Source organism: Passer domesticus, chromosome 4, assembly GCF_036417665.1.
Source record: "Passer domesticus isolate bPasDom1 chromosome 4, bPasDom1.hap1, whole genome shotgun sequence".
Taxonomy (NCBI): domain Eukaryota; kingdom Metazoa; phylum Chordata; class Aves; order Passeriformes; family Passeridae; genus Passer; species Passer domesticus.
This window is the reverse complement of record NC_087477.1, coordinates 43,801,568-43,818,713: the sequence shown is the minus strand read 5'-3', so window position 1 is coordinate 43,818,713 and position 17,146 is coordinate 43,801,568. Positions and strand designations below refer to the sequence as shown.

At 36.8% G+C, this 17,146-nt stretch overlaps 1 protein-coding gene across 7 annotated transcripts in view; it reads right to left on the bottom strand.

The window, feature by feature from the left end:
- RAPGEF2 (Rap guanine nucleotide exchange factor 2) overlaps positions 1-17,146 on the bottom strand; it is a 184,960-nt gene that overhangs the window by 68,374 nt on the left and 99,440 nt on the right. Inside the window, exons 1-2 of one of the 7 annotated variants that reach the window (XM_064417493.1) lie at positions 2,283-2,409; positions 1,389-1,753 (exon numbers count right to left, since the gene is read on the bottom strand). The exons of 3 other annotated variants lie outside the window; for them this stretch is intronic. In XM_064417493.1, coding sequence (XP_064273563.1) covers positions 1,389-1,448 — 60 coding nt within the window. In that variant the 5' untranslated portion in view covers positions 1,449-1,753; positions 2,283-2,409. Of the gene's footprint in view, positions 1-1,388; positions 1,754-2,282; positions 2,410-16,240; positions 16,259-17,146 lie in introns of those variants that run through there. 3 more of the 7 variants (XM_064417495.1, XM_064417492.1, XM_064417494.1) reach the window with 3 other exon arrangements.

Genomic DNA, 17,146 nt, shown 5'->3' with positions numbered 1-17,146 from the left:
TTTCCTTTATCTATAAGCACTTATTTAATATCAGTTAAACTTTTTGTGCTACCAGAGTAAATCTAGAACTTTTCATTGACATTCTTTGGAGAGGAGAAAGAGCAGGAAAACATATGCAATACATATTCAGCTTTTTTATTTTATTCCTATTTGCAAATTCAAACTATCCTATTCTATTTCAGTTTCTTCAGTGCTGAGTTTCAGGAGGGAAAGAAGGTGGGTTTTGTTTGGGGTTTTTTTTTTTAGATTAAGTTCTAAATATTTCATGAACACCAAATGGTTTGGTTACATGAACTCTTAGAATGTAATTAACAAGAGAAAGGAACAAAACAGTCTACAATAAGAAACTGTGTTACATTGCTACAGGTGTAAGAAAAATTCACTGGACACATTCTAAAACATTTCTAAGTTACTTTCTGTATTTCTACACAATCAACACTGAATTCTTGCAAAAAAAAATGTTCTTCCTTCAAAAAGTTCATGCTACCACTTCTTCCCACTATTTACGATTCTTTAACTGTATCTGGTGAACATACTGTTCACATTGCCATGTACATTCTAACACACGGTAGTCACAGAACACATATTCATAAATATCTTCTCAAGAAACAAATGTTAAGATTGAAAACTATATTGAATCATATAAAATCCAGCACAAAGGTTTAAACATTTTAACTGAGCAATAAGGTTCTGTACATTTTTATAGAACTTACAGAACCTTTTTGTCATGCAAAACCTAAATTTCTAATTCCTGACACCTGAGGCCTTGTTAAATAATGTTTGCTCTTCTGCTTATGAATGCATTTTTCCCAAACAATAAACACAGGCAGCCTATGGGATTAAAGCATGACAAAGGTGTAGCTGACTCATGGGATCAATTAGAAAGCATCAGTACTTATGCCTTTTGTTCATTCCATGTTTTACTAACAGTTCCTGCATTTCAGCATAAGTGTATCACAGATGTTCAACGCCATGCTACAAGGCAAAACTACACTAGTACCACACACTAGACAGAATAAAGCTATTCTTATCATCACCTACAATTATATCACTTGTTATACAGCTTACATATTGCTTTAAAGTTTTAACAAATGCATAATGATTTTAAGTGAATGCTCAAAGCTTCCTGCCCAACCAAGCATATCAGCATTTTTTCAGTAAATTTTTAACATCCAAAAAGAACCTACAGAGTTGCCTTTTTTAAGCTAAAAACAATTTCAAATACAGCCACCAACATTAATGCCACCTCAGGTACAGCTTTCCCTCCAAAGCCGCTATTAAATCCACAAGCAGGAAAGGCAGTGAGCAGGACGACAAGCAGCTTCAATCTCCATGCAGTTTGCCCGTGACAGGTTATTGATAGAACAAACAGAATTTGCAATACTTACTGAGTGCTTCTCCTGCTGGCCCATAACTCCATGGTTAGCTGGGATTGCAAGTGGTTTCATAATGAAGAAACATAAGATGAACTGAATTTACACATCATGTACCAATTTCTTATGGATGGCAAGTCACCCTCTACAGCATTAAATTAAAAAGAGGCGGAGGGGGTGAAACCAAGCTGGAGCTAAAAGTGTCACTACTGGTAAGCTCAAAACCCCCCTCGCACTTGTAGTGCAGAGCAGCAATCCGAATGACGGCGTTCGTCTCCATTTTTGCAACACTGAAAGTCGAAGCGTGTCAGGACGTACAGAGCCTGATGAAACCCTACATATCCAGCATCCATTCAAGGGAACAAAACCATTCCCTGAGCCTGAGGAATGGGAAAGGGAGGGAGGGGGAAAAAAAAATAAAAAGGACAAAAAAAGCTAAAATGGCTGACTGCACAGAGACTCCCTCAAAAAGGCTTAATACAGTATTATATTGGTCAGGGTGCAGGAACCAGCCTCCAGCACTCAGCCAAGCATTGTTAATACTCCTGTTTCATTTGCAATCACACACTCACAAATGCAGCCTCCCCCTCCCGCCACCACTACCCTGCACTCCCCCAAAATCAGGGCAGCGCACACGAATAGGGACCTCCTCCCCTGGCTGCTAATGATGCTGACAGAGTAGTGACCAGTGATCTCTGTTCCACTCAGCTAACCAAGTTTGCACAATTAATCTCAGCAGCATGACATTGATGGGCATTTAATTTTATGATGCCTGTTCCTCACAATCGAGACAAGCACTTCTACCGCCCAAAGAGTCAGCAACAAAAATACAACAGTTACACACACAAAAACCCAGAGAATCATGAGTCTGAATGCAATACGCCAATATAATTACGTTATTGTGCTTACTTTGGAAGACCATGGCTGCAGGCAGTTGGCATAGCAACGCACAAGGAAAGCCATTTCCTGGGTAGAAAGAATGCTTCCTTTTCTAAATAAAAAATTCCTCTTAGGATACAAACGGCATTGCTGCTTCCTGCAGAAAGCAAAGACACTGAAGTCTGTCTCTTAACCTGCACACAGGCACACACTCAATGCAGTTCGAGTGATGTAAGTGGATTTCTCTGTCTCACCCTCTCTCTCCTCTCCCTCCCTCTCCCTTTATCCACCGAAATATTCGAGTCAAATGGAAGACACATTCCTAGAGGCTCGCCCCCTCTGATACTTAACTGTTTCACTCATTAAGGTAGAGATGGACAATGCAGATAAAACAGCAAGCTCCTGCCTGTGTCTGGCATCAGCCTCGGAAGATCAAGGCATCCCCAGAGGGAAGGGATCCGTTCGCTGCTGGCTCCTAAGAATATCACTGAAGTCAGGGTGGGAATGAGGACCCACGTTCACCTCGCCAAATCCTCAAGTGAACATGACTTTTCAAGAAGATAATGCTAAAGCAGAGACATCACCTCCCTTCCTCCCCCCCCTCCCCCCCACCCCAAAGAGATCTGCTGCAGAGCTGTAAACATTTTTATCACGTATTTACAAACAGTGCACTCGATGAGCTCGCTCAGATTTTCAGCAGCTTCGCCCTTTCACAGGCCAGAGACACCCACCCGCAGGGTGTGGGAGGTACATGTCCAGACACCTTTAACACCATTGCAAACCTTTCTGAACGGAGCTGCTGCTTCTCCTTGTGCCCTGAATACACAAATTCTACTAAAAACACACAGGTATATGAGCTGTGGAAAAGACTGACATAAATATGGCATTTATAATTCTCCTCTCAGAACATAATTGTGTCTTAAACTCAGAAACGTCCCCAGTCACTCCCATTTACACTACACCCTTTCTCACGCTGTATTGGTACAATCATGCTGCAGAGAAGACTTAACAGTTGTTTCAGAGGCAAAAGACACAGGAAAAAAAATTGGATACTAGGAATGCTATGTCATACAATCTGCAGCTGCCTTCCCTCAAATTAACAGGTACACTGATAACGAGCTTAGTTTGTTACACATTGATTTCCTTCACTCCTGGCAATGATTGCTAGCAAATGAGGCTATAAAAATTAGTGGAAATGAATTATAGTAATGGCAGAGAAGATCCTGAAATAATCCAGTCTATTTTTTGCACAATTTTTTGATGGACACAGTTTCATATGTATTTACATTTATGGGAGTTTCATGACACTTATGTCCTTGGTCTTCAATATAAGCTAAAAGATAAGTTATTCTTTAAATTGCTCAATTACAACAATTAGTTTAGAATTTTGTAAGTCTTTGTCATGTGCCAGTGCAACAGATTATTTTAAAGCATTAAATTATGCTTAAGCCTTGTAAAACAGTTTAATGCTGAGCACAATCAATTTTCTGATGAAGTGTTGATTAGAAGTAGCAGAACTTATGAATTCTAGGAAGCTTAGGAAAACCCTTTCTAGTACAAAATTTAAAAATACCACTTGTTGACAAAGCAATTAAAACCCTCTCCAGTCTGATTGGGTGGCCTTGTGGTTAACACCATGAGCAGAATTTGAGTATTTTATGCTCATGTCAAGAAAAAAAAAATTAAGTTCTGCCAAAACAGAAACATCTCCCCAGCACAGGAAGGCAGTACACCACTTTCTGAACTCTGTCACACACACAACTATCAACATGCATCCTCTCTGCACCAGTGGATATTTCCAGCTAAAATCCAGCACAGGTTTCTGTGCCACAAGCATTCACAAGTAACATGGAAACATGATTGAACCCATCAAAACAATAGTGAAACACAAAACTTGCATATAACATTACCATAAAACACTTTCTTACTACTTATGCTGTTCACCACTATATACCTCTATTCATCTGTTAGTAAATTAAGCCAGTACTCTGTCCATGAATGCAAAAATTTTTATTAACCTAATGAAGTTTAATTGATGTTTACATGCATCAGACTGACAAAATTGTTGTGGTTTCCAAAACAGAAAAATAAGCCTCAAAATGTGAAAAGTGACATTTATGAAATTAGGTGAAGACAACACTACTCACAGACAATTCGTGAGTCAAAACAGTTTGAAGAATAAATGGTCAATTCCATTTCCCTACTCCTTCCTCCTCAACTGCAACCATTTCCAGGTATGTTGTGACTGCACGTACTGTCCCTTTTCAGTTCAGAAAATACTCTCATATAATTTATTTTCAAAAAAAAATTAAAGTAGAAGTCCAGTGAATTGTTATAGGGTACAGTGAAAAATTATTGGAATTTAAATCAGTGTAAAACACAAGAACAATGTATTGTGGAAAGTTTCTATCATAAACAAGTGTAAATACATCACAGAAAACCAACCTGGAACTTTCTGTTCATGGGTTTTTCAAAACCCATGTAAGAACTCCTTGCTTAGACTTAAAAATTTGGGGAGAGGGGGTGGGGAGGGGTGGGAAGGCAAGACAGTTCTGCAAATGGTTTTAGGCTATTAAAATCTAGAGTCCCTTTATGAGCCACAGAAAAGAATGTTAAAAATCCATTACAAAAGCAACTACAAATGTATGGACAACATCCCAGGACTATCCCATAGGATTAGGGATTCACAAGCAAAACTGAGTTCTAGGTAGAAATTGGTAGAGATCTCAGCAGCATGCATCATCTGACTGTAATCTCTCTCAACTATTTTACATTCTAGAACATCATCTCACATGGATATCATTCTCCTAAGCAGTGCCAACAATGCCTGGAGTACTAAACCTTGTTAGGTTAATGACAAATGCTGCAACAACAGATTACCTCAATTCCTCAATTTCAAGCATTTACCTAAAATCACAACTATTTACAAAAGTACTTAAATTTTTATACAGATTACATACACAGAGACCATTCTTTTTCTGAAGTACCTCAAAATCAGAAATTATCAGCACATTTTCCCCTTCCCTTTAAACACAATGTAAAGTATCATTTCCTTCATGTTCAAGTACCTAGTCAAAAACAAACAGAACACTCTAAGGTCACCGAATTTACTGCCACTGCATGACTCCAGAAGCTAGAAAAAACATTCACAGTGAAGGGACAATTACACAGATATTACACAGCTGTGTAGGTGGAATAACAGACAGCTAAATTGAGGAGTGCAAGAATGGAGTACATAATTTTAAGGAAAATAAGGCAGACCTATCTTCTTTGTCTCTTATCCTCCTCACTTGGAAAGAAGTTTAAAACTTAAATTTAAGCTCAGGGATATTGGACACAAAACTGCTAAAGCTCCCAGGAGCATGCTTCTGAATTTTATAATGCTGGTGTTCTCGGCTTCCCACTAACCTTACCAGAGAAATTACTACATAACAAACTGTTGCTCCCATCAGATTTAAAAACACCAACTGAAACCACTAAAAACTCAGAACAATAATTCACTCAAAATGCTACGACACACTTAAACATCCCATACAATACATAAGTCTTATTCTAAAATATTCAGACAAATTTATTGCCAACAATTTAAATCTCTGGCCGTATGACCCGATTTCATGCAAGCGAGCTCCTATTTATCAGCATAAAGCAGATATGGGACAGTCTAGGCATACCTATCCCTATTAGTATTTTCTCAAGAACTTTGAAAACTTTAAATAAAACTGTTGAATACAAGAAAATTACCAAACATGTTCTCCAAGGTACTAAAATACCACTTTGGCCAAAACACACAGATAAATTAACAGTATTCACCACGTTATTTTTTTTAGTTCCTAAGGCCGTGGCACTGCCATCACTGTAAGGATGCCCCTGCACAGCTGATGACACCAAAGCAAGACTTACTATGGACTGGTGTGTGCTGTTTTGATAACACATTTATTAATGTTACAGACTATTTGAACAAATGCCCTTCTGTTGAACTGCTGCTGCAGATGAATCTATAATCCAGATCTTTAAAATAATGACAAGCCCAGAGCAGTCAGGCAGCTGGCTGGATGTTCCACAGACTGCCAATCTTCCGTTTGACAGCAGACCCATTTGTCACCTTCTGTGCACAGCAAAGTTTTTATTTGCATGCTGTCCATCTTAAAATGGGAGCAAGTTATAGTATTCATCTAAAATTCATCTAAATCTTTCATCATTTAGTATTCATCTGAACTTGCCATCAAATCCTCTTATGTTTGCCAACTATGTTAGAACAGATATGAGGAAAACCTATGGATGGTCACTCATGCAAAATGTGACAAGAAGTCTTACTTCCATAATATCTGTCAAAATCATATATTACATACACATATATGTATGTTTCTTAAGTCACTTTATGTGATGTTTAACTGATTTACCTGTGATTTTTACACAAAACAAAGAGCTCATTCTTATACAAGCCTAAAGTTGAATGCATGGCTTTAAAGCTATACATTATCATTATTAAAAGTTAAAAATTACGCATAAGCTTTGCAATATTAATTACTTTGGTTGGAAGAATGGTCACAGATTAGTTTCATTTCTTTAACTGTTTCAGTACTTCAGTAGTGGAAAAAATGCATTATGTCAGGAAAAATGGAAGTTTTTCCCAACATTTACAAAATTTTCTCAGGTTGGTGTAATGACTAGATTTAACAATGGCATATTAATTTTATCAGCAAAGGTCAGAATGTGCTTTCTGTTCTTAAACTGGGGAGAAAAGCATGGAAGCAAAACAGGTTTTTGCTGTTTTAAGGTCAAGAATCATGATGTCAAGCATACAGGAGCAGCAAGTTGTCTTTACCAGATCTAAACAGCACTTTGACATCCATACCTGCTGGGGATAAGGTTCACTAGGAGATACAAATCAGCCCACTGTCTTGGAGGAAAAACAAACTAACAAAATATCCACAAAAACTCCCACATATCATCGTTTCCATACCAATTTCACAGCAGGAATCCAGGGACACAAATCATTCACTTATGAGAGGCAACCCTAAAATTTCACATTCTTTGTTGTAGAACAATGTAGGAAAACTTCAAAGAAGGTGGATGACTGCATAACTCTTTCATGTGTATCCTACCGCTTCACTGTTAAAATGTAAAAATAAAATTCAGATATTTTTCTGAGGCAAATGAACTGTCCACATTCTATATTGTTAAGGTCATTAGTAGTCTCATTGAAACCTGTTCTGAAATATTTGCAATATTCTAAATATTCTGACATATTTGCATTTCAAGGATGATTGTTGTGGCACAGAACTAAATGTATCTGAGACCAACCAAGGCAGGGGAATAATTATTAATATCTCAGTATGAAATATTAATGGATTAAAAACAAACAAACCCCAGAATTTTCAGTCTCCTATAAACGCCAGCTGGTTTTCTGTTGGTTTTTGTTGTTTATTTATTCGTTGGATAACTTCAGCAGTAGTGAAGGGGCAGTAGTTTTGTTCTAAGCTAACACAATATGCTTTTCTTAGGGCAACAAGGCTGGTGAGGGGCTTGGAACACAAGCCCTATGAGGAACAACTTGTGGGAGCTGGGCTTGTTTACCCTGGACAAAAGGAGACTGAGGGGTGACCTTATCACTCTACAACTCCCAGAAAGGTGGGTGCAGACAAGCGAGGGTTGGTCTCTTTTTCCAGGCAGCAGCTGACAGAACAAGAGGACACAGTCTCAAGCTAGACCAAGGGAAATATAAGTTGGACATTAGGAAAAATTTTTTTACAGAAAGAGTGAAAAAGTACTGGAATTGTCTGCCTGGGGAGGTGGTGGAGTTGCCATACCTGGATGTGTTTAAAAAAAAACTGGATGTGGCACTCAGTGCCATGGTTTAATTAAGGTGTTAATGCATGGGTTGGACTCGATAATCTTGAAGGTCTCTTCCAACCTTGTGATTCTGTGTGTGTCTGATTCTAACAGTGTCTTAATTAGAAGTTTTAAGGGAGAATATGAAATTCTGTTCAAGGCGCAGATGTAGACAGGACCAGCAGAAAACCACCCGACTGCCTGTTCATCTTTTTTAATGTGAACTTGGACATCTCCCAGAGTAGCTTACTACTTTTCTCTGGTGTTTTGAGGAAGTTTAACTTTGAAAGAGCTGGCTGCTGTTAGAGAGAATTTTCACTCACTTCAGCTGTCTGTTGGAAGGAAATAACTCGTTTTTGTCTCCAGTCATAGTCTCATGCCAGGGGACTCTCTGAAGAGCCTACTACAGGGGTTCCCAATTAAAATAAACACTGAAGAGTTTACTAGTGTAAGATCATTTTCTTTTGGGAAAACTCTCTCTCCTTGTGCTCTTGCATATCCTCTCTTGTGTAACACACCATGCACCAATAGATCTTGAGAGCTTTGTGCCCTGCCTCTAGCAACTGTACAGAAATAATTTATACAGATCTCTTATCAGTAACAAACCCCATGCAATTTCACATGTCCTTTACTTTAAAAATAATTATCAAGCAAAATGAGCCAAATTGGTTTTATATAGGAAAGAAGTCAAACCACGATATCATATCCTTCAAATAAAGAAAACTTAATATAAAAGTCTAAGGAATGCCCTTTCCCTTTCCTCTTCTTTAATCAAATAAATCAGGAAGCCAACTACCATCACTTGATGGATGTCCCATTTTGCAAATGTAACACTACATTTTTTCCCTTGCAATTACAAGATCAGCTACCTAGATACTGAAGTGTTAAATAAAAATAGGTAGAACTACACCTACCAGACTGAATTTCCCTTGTAATTTGGTTCTACACTGTTTCATATTCCAAGACTGATGTCAGAATTCTTCCTTTTGAAGTGGTCTTTTGTGCACCACAGATCATTTTAAAACTTTAAAACCAGTTAGCTGCAGGCCTTTACATTCACCAAATTAGTGTTCAAGAGTAATACATAATTTAGAAGTAAAAGGAAGGGAAATTAAAATATTTTATATTGTAGGACATATATATAATGTTTATATATCTACGTGTGTATAAAATAATAAAAAGTGTGAGAAGACAATATGTGTAGGTTTTCTGCCAAGCACATCAACAATACACATAACACTTGCCAGCTGTTCCAGCTGCATGTTAAAACTTTACTGTCTGAAAATTCAAATATAATTAAGCCTAACCACTCAAACCTAAAGCCCAGCTCCCAATACCCATTACACATACAACAGAATACTAACACTTTCACTAGACCTTACACTAAAAAAAGGAGGTTTTTTAAGTTAAAAAAAAAAAAAAACCTTTTAAAAATCTTTCCGTCAGAAAAGTGCAAATACAAGGAATTTTAAAAGTGCATAACAAGTATGTCTACACAATAGGGTGGTGAAGGACAAGGTAAGAATTCACACACAAACGTTGTGGTAAATTCAAGGTAACTACCTTGCTTTACTTAGGACTTGTTAGCTCTCCTGAAATGAACTGTTACTCAGTGAAGGATGCAAGCACGGATAATGGCATTTACACTCAGCAGGATCTAGCCTGGGCCCTGTAATATACACATCTACCCAATAAAGTTGAAAATTGTTTACCCATCACACATTAGACATGCTCCAGCACCTCAATGTCCTTTTTGTGGTGAGAGACCCAAAACTGAACAGAGAATTCCAGGAATGGCCTCACCAGTTCTAAGTACAAGGTGACAATCCCTGCTGATCCAGACCAGAATGCCATTTGCCTTTTGGAACTTGGACCATTACATTTTCCCCATGTTTCAATTCTATACTTTCTTAGCTGCTTTGGATATTTTAACTATTAAATTTGTTAATTTTTTAGAGCTTTGAAATTCATTCAGCAAAATGATAATTTGAAACTAGCCAAGTGAAATACAAGGCTTTATTAAAAGCACTCAGAAACACCTAATAATACTAATAATTTTATCTTTAAGTCACTATGTCAAGCTCAGGTCACATAACAGTGGCTCAGATGCTTGGGGAAAAAATGAAGTGACAACTTCGTTCCATCCTTTAGTGGGCAAATAACTGCACTACTATTATCACTCATGATACTGGTCTGAACAGAAATGCCAGCATTGAAAGGATCTATATTGGCATTCTACAAATAAAATATGACAGATCTCATTTCCCCACATGTACTTTATATACAAACAGTGTTTCTAACTGAACCACCCCATTTTAATGAGGATATCCTTTTACATATGTATATATTTTCTTTTTTAATTTTCCTCAATTTTAATCACAGAATCTGCTGAGTTGGAAGGAACTCACAAGGATCATCAAGTCCAATTGGTTGAAATGCAACATTTGTATTTAGTTACATTGTGCAATGATACATTTAGAAAGAAGTTATGAAAAATCCATTTTCTGCTGCATGAACAACGTTATGCTTTGAGGACATAGCTCACATTTAGTTTTACACCCTACATCCCAGAAAAAAAATTCTTTTATACAGAATTAAAGAGCACATCACAAGTCAGTATCAGCAATGAAATCATGCTACTCTGGAAAATCTAGGCTGTTATTAACCAAAGTTTTACATATGTGTGGTTATTTTCAACTCTACAAGCTGTAAACAGGACCCAGTGTCATTAATATGTGGGGAAAAAACCCTCAGAAATATTACTGACACTTCAGATGCAGAAAGTACTGCATGGCTTCAATGTTTCTCTAAGCTTCCACTTCTAATCACAATTACAAATCCAGTTAGGACATCAATGTGAGCCCTTCCAAAGGGAATGGAAGAACAGTAAATCCCAATGGATATAAGAATTCTGCAGTAAGGATGATGTAATTTATAAAAATAGATAACCCCTGACAGAAACTGCAAGTTGAGTAAATAACACACTGCATGTCATTAATTTTGCATTAGCCTGCCAGTAGTAATTACTAAAAGGATGATGAACTAACAATTTCACTTTGCTTTGGATGCTACACAAAATAAAATTATAGCATTGCTCATATATTAATAATAACAACACAAAACTTAATACATAACTTGAAACAGTAACAATCCTTACAACACAGATAAGGAAAGGAAGCTGTGAGGCTAAGAGGTGGTGTTTTGCTACAACACACAGAACACAGGGATGGGAGTTACTTATTGCCATTGCAACATTACCAGTGGATGCTCCCATGAAGAAACATCCAACTTCCATTACAAAAATGGTTACCATGAGCTGCCCAAATCATTTCAAGCATTTTGCATTTCAGGTAAAATTATCCCACAATATTTGTAGTGTCTCACTTCACAATGCATCTAACATGTATAACACAGTCACACTCTCCAGAAATTAATGTTACTGGATGTGTTCAAATATACGGACTATGACTAGCTATTTACTGTTTTGTATTACTCCCCATTATGATGTGCACACCAAGCTCAATTGCAATCATGAGCACATCATCATCATCATGGAATAATAAAAGCAGTTGCTTTTGAAATTACACACTGGATTTTACAAATGAAGAAAATCAACTTAACAAATATCCTTCCCGGTAAAAGGACACTTGCACTTGGCAGTGTTCAGAACTAACACCTTTCTTTTATTAATAGAACAATCAATACAGTGGATTTTGTTTTCAACATGAACACTAGAAATGTTAAATTATTTTATACTCTTTTGTTATTAATAGAGACCAATTTGTTTGGGCAAACAAGCATGCATTATTTATGCTAACAAGTTTAAAACTTTGCATACCATGCCACTTCTCATCAGCAATACTCTGCAAATTTAGGCGTGTACATAATTATGTTTTTCTGCTGACATTACTTAAATTAATTTGTGTCATAACTAGGAACAGAGTGAGTTCAGTTCAACTTTTATTTCAAAATAAATAAAGCAACCTTCTACTTTCATTTTGCCTATGCCACAGAGAAGAACCTTCTCAGCTTCCTTCCTCTTCACATTTTTCCTCTATCTGGGGAAAATCAGTTACCAGCAAGTTCCAAAATTGAATCTATTTAAATAAGTCCAGGTTCCATAACTCATATGAGTCTTTAAAGCCAAAACCCTTGAACATCCTGCGCTCCAAACATTTCTGACAACCAAGTGTATTTGTTCCCACCTGTTTCTCTGGGCACTGTTTTCCTTTGTAAATACACTTGCAACACTTCTAAGGCCAAGGATGTTTAAAAAATTGTTTTTCCCTCCAACCTCTACACATCCTTTACACCTTTTCACAAAGTCAAGCCTTTCATTGTGTCTATCACACTTTCTTGCCCACTGTCCCAGCAAATAATTTTCTTAGATGTGGTTCTTTCTTCCTGAAAGCAAGCTTTTCTTCTTGTTCATGTGAACACTCATGACTGAGTCTGCTGTTTGTATTTTGTTTTATTAAGTGATCTTGTATTAGAATGGAAGTTCTATGTATTTATTAAAATCATGAGGAGCATTAAAATCTGCAGCTATTTACAGGCTTGAATGATTTGACAGTGTTCCTTTAAACAGATTTATTGTAGACTGGGTGTCTAGCAACTGTTTCTACTGATTCAAACTAATTTAAAACAAGTGAAATTCCACAAGACAACTAAGTATGCTATGAAACTGGCATCAATTTACTGTTTAAAATACAATGCATTAACATGAACGCAGTTTATCAAGCTACATCACAATACTGCAAAGTCCACGCTGTTGAAAAGCAAGCACATGTGAAATATTTAATGATCATGATCATATGGAGTGTGGTCCATGGAAGGACATGCAGCAACTTGTATTTTACAACATAAGCAAACATGCAGAGAAGCAATGGTATTTTGCTGGTTTTTAACATTAAACATCATCCCAAATTATACTGGACTTCTGTAACAAAGTGCTAAAAATTGAATCAACTTCTTGGAATTGTCATCTATATTAACAATCAGAAAACACTGTTTGCCATTTTATAAGCTTCCAAATCACTTCAGTAGCCACAAGCCGAATAAAGGAAAATAACCAGAGTTTTGCATCAAATTCAGGCAGGAAAAAAAAAGGCTTTTTTTAAAATCCATCCTAAATGTAGCAATACAATATACAACAGTTTTATTATGTCATTTTGCAGACAGAAGAAAGGTAAAGGTAAATTTGTTTTATAAAACAGAACAATCTGAACATAAATTTTCAATTTTAGATTCTTGGCAGAAATGGGAATCCAAACCTTTTCAGAGGAAAAAAAGGCTACTTTGCCAATGCTTTGCACTATTAGTTTTAAAAGAAGATAGGGGGAGGAAGCAAGTTTTCTACAATTTGCTACTAAGTGAGTAGGCACTTATCCTTTTCTAAAAATAGCACACACACCAAAAAAAGCTAGCAAAAACTCTCACACTTATTTTTTCAGGGAGTCATGGCTGCAGATCCGATTTGACTCAGCAACATTAGACATGGTACAATTTCCAGCCCCCCTCGCATTCACATTTTCAGTCAACTCCTTCAAATAAAATCCAGAAGGAATATTTGTCTTCCCTAAACACATCTGACAGTGCTCCACAGCAGTGTGTGAGGATAAAATTGTTACATGCCTGTAACTGGGGTGGAAGCTGGGGTTATCGATGGCTCTGTGCCCACCGCTCATTTCTTTCCAACACCGGATAAAGGGATTGTCACCCCACGTGAATCTCAAGCTGAATGGGATAAGGAAGGCTACCAAAGGCAGAGAGCCCTTTTGCAGTGATTTCAGCAGCTGGCTCACAATGCACTAGCAGCAAATTTCATAAGCCTGTCAACTAATTCAAATCTAGAGAGTTTCACACAGAGTAAAACACCACACACCATCTTTCTGTTCAAGGCTATCAGCAGGTGCTTCAGCACTATTCTCACAGGCCTACCTGCATCTCTTTAAATACACCCCAGTCAGATTTGATACTTTGCCTTTGGCAAAGTAAAGACTACACTACAGACTAGTAAAAGCTCACATCTCAGTTTACAAACCAAGTCTAGAGAGACACAGACTATCACAAACCAGGGAGTTACAAATTACACTGCTTGTAATCTCTATGCCACTAAAGAACAGCACCTTATTTTGGACAAAGTGAATTTTCCTTTATGAGCTTGTGTCAATTTATGCCAAATATTCCGTACATTACATACAGAATAGCCAGCTCAGCAGCATTCAGGCCGAGCATGACTAGTTCTTCACAGATGCATTGAAGCAGCCACAAAGTTTACTGGCAGTAAGATATTACAAGATAGTCTATCCCTTATTAAAATCATTCCATAGGTGACTATTCACTTTTAAAGTATTCTTTTAAAAAACAAAACAACAAACAACAATCTAAACCAGAAGTAAAGCCATACAGGTTCTCAGAGAATGGGTTCACAGTTGTTTCAGTCAAATCATTCTAAACAAAGTCTTTACACCAAAAATATGATGTAGCCTTAAGTACATATACACACAGAATGAAATTTACATTCAGAAGTTAAAATCCTATTTCTGCTATTAAGTATAGGGGCATTAACACTAATTTACTTAAAGATGTTTCTGACACATGAGAAGCTCAAGCAAACATTTGCTAGATTCAGTTGAGAGCAGCTCAAACTTATCAGCCTTGGTTTGTTTCTTTCTTTCCCAAAAAAGAACTGATCAATTTTAACACACTATAAGGGTGGTAAAAAAAGGATGTAATTTTATCTGTGTGGTAAAACACATTCATTTCATTACCATATGCAACAAAGTTTCTATTTTCCTTACCCTAGAAACCACCAACACTTGTTCTAAAAGTAACAAGCCTAAGTACCAATACTCAACATTAGATTTCACTTCAAATGATCTTTCAAATATTAGGGTACGTTATAAAATACTACAGACTCTTTCAAATCCCTACCATAATTTGAGAAGTACATTATCACTCTTAAACATACTGTTTTAGTGACCATAGGTTACTTAGGATCATGCCACTGAAAAACTGGGGAGCACTGATCTGAAGGAACTGGATTCCTAAAAGAAGTGCACTATACATTTTGAAGGAAAAGAGCATTTAAGCCCAGAAATCACTTGTCTATGATACTGAAAATATATTGAAATTTGAACTCTCTAAGTGTTTTAGATAAATTAATTTAACAATGTGGCACAGGGGGAACTTTTAAAAGGAACACATTTCCTGATAAAAAAATAACAGGAAAATTGACCAAAGCAATGTTTGAAGAAAGGGAGAACTTTTTAACCTAAAAAAACTTAAGTAGTTTCAATTTGTTTTTCAGCTCTATCACAAGATATTTCTCAAGCATAAAAGTGGGGACATTTAACAATTTGATAATACACATTCTTATCAAACAATGTATCTGATGGATGCTCAGTATTGATTTTGGTATTGGCAAGTGCAACTGCAAATGCCACTTAAGTTTAAAAGATGCCACTCAGACCTTCAGATCACTTTGAGTGCATTTGAGGTCTGATACCAAGAAAAACTTCCATATTTTGCTTGGTTTGGTATCATTGCAAAATACTTGACTTATCTGGACACTTTCTTCTCTGTAGTTTGGCCAAGCTGTGTTTCAGATAATGGCCATTCAGACATATTTTGCCAAGAAAATCCAGCCTCTTTATACTGAATGAGTCAGTAGAAACCATCATAATGGAAGACAAGCAAGAAACACCATGGCAAAGCCTTTTTTAGTTTCTTTACTGCTCATCCTGTCACACTCCACTTCCCCCTTTTACTGACATACAGGTACTAAACAGTGACAGGGGGCAATTTTTTAAGTCAAAATCAAAGATTAAGTCCTCTGAGTCATGAAGGAGACACTTGAGTAAAGCATCTGCCAAACACTAAATATTTCATATACACCATTTGTTTATAGTTCTAATTTCCTAAACATCACAGGATGCCAAAGCAAGGAAGGTCAATCAAGCTGGGCAAGAGACATCGTGTTGTCAGTAAATTTCACCACCACACAGGTATTTCTACATCACAGTGAGATTGCTGAACTATCAAAGCAAAGGCTAGAAGGCAATTTTAGTCATAATGTCGCATCAGTATTATGGCATCACACTGCAAACCCACAAGTAAATTGTTAGTGGACCATACACAGTAAGTTACAATACCTGAGGTTTAGTGCATTCCTGTGAGCCAAAATGAAATGAATGCCATATAGGAGGAAAGGAAAAGATGAACATTATCAGACATGCCATAGTACATTCCACCACTATGAAGATAATGTTAAAATCATGTTAATGAGGGTCCACCATCCCGTATAAGTTGGCTCTACTGCAGAAAGCCATGCTGCAACTGAGAGCACTGCATTTCATTTTTAATTCTTGAAAAGCACACCATGCATCTGCATTTCATCTCTGCATTTTGCTCTATGCTTTTATGCTACAGAAAACTTTCTTCAGAAAATACTGTTTGAACCTTCTGAAGAAAAGCATTCAGAGCCTACTGCAAATAAAGCATAATTATTTATTAACAACCAAAATAATAATTCTACATGCTAACTCTATGGATTTAGGATAAAGAAAATTACACATTGTGAGGATTTTGAGGATACTATGAAAGCAGCTTTATTACTTTGAGTCTCATATAGTACACATGCACAGGGAAGAGCAAACTGGAAAAAAATTATATCATATTAATCCTTTGTCAATTTAATTTAATGCTTCCATCTTTAAAAAAAAAAAATTAAGAAGTAGAGACAAAGATGACACCCTAACAGATGCTGACCAAAGAATGATACACAAGAAGTCCACAAGATATGTGCTATAATATGTCTTAAATTCCTATGTGTTCCCAAAAAAAAATCCTGCTTTTTTTCAGTCAATTTTTCAAGAAATTAAGACCAATAAAATGAGGTCAAAGGACATAAAGTAGGAAGGGCAAAAAGACAATGCAGCCTGTAACATGAATGGTTAAAGCAACAGAAGTAACATTGCTAGTGGAAGCGAATGAGGGAATAATGTCTACAAGATCACCAAATACTGTAAAAATAGGAGGAAATGGACCAGCATGAAGAG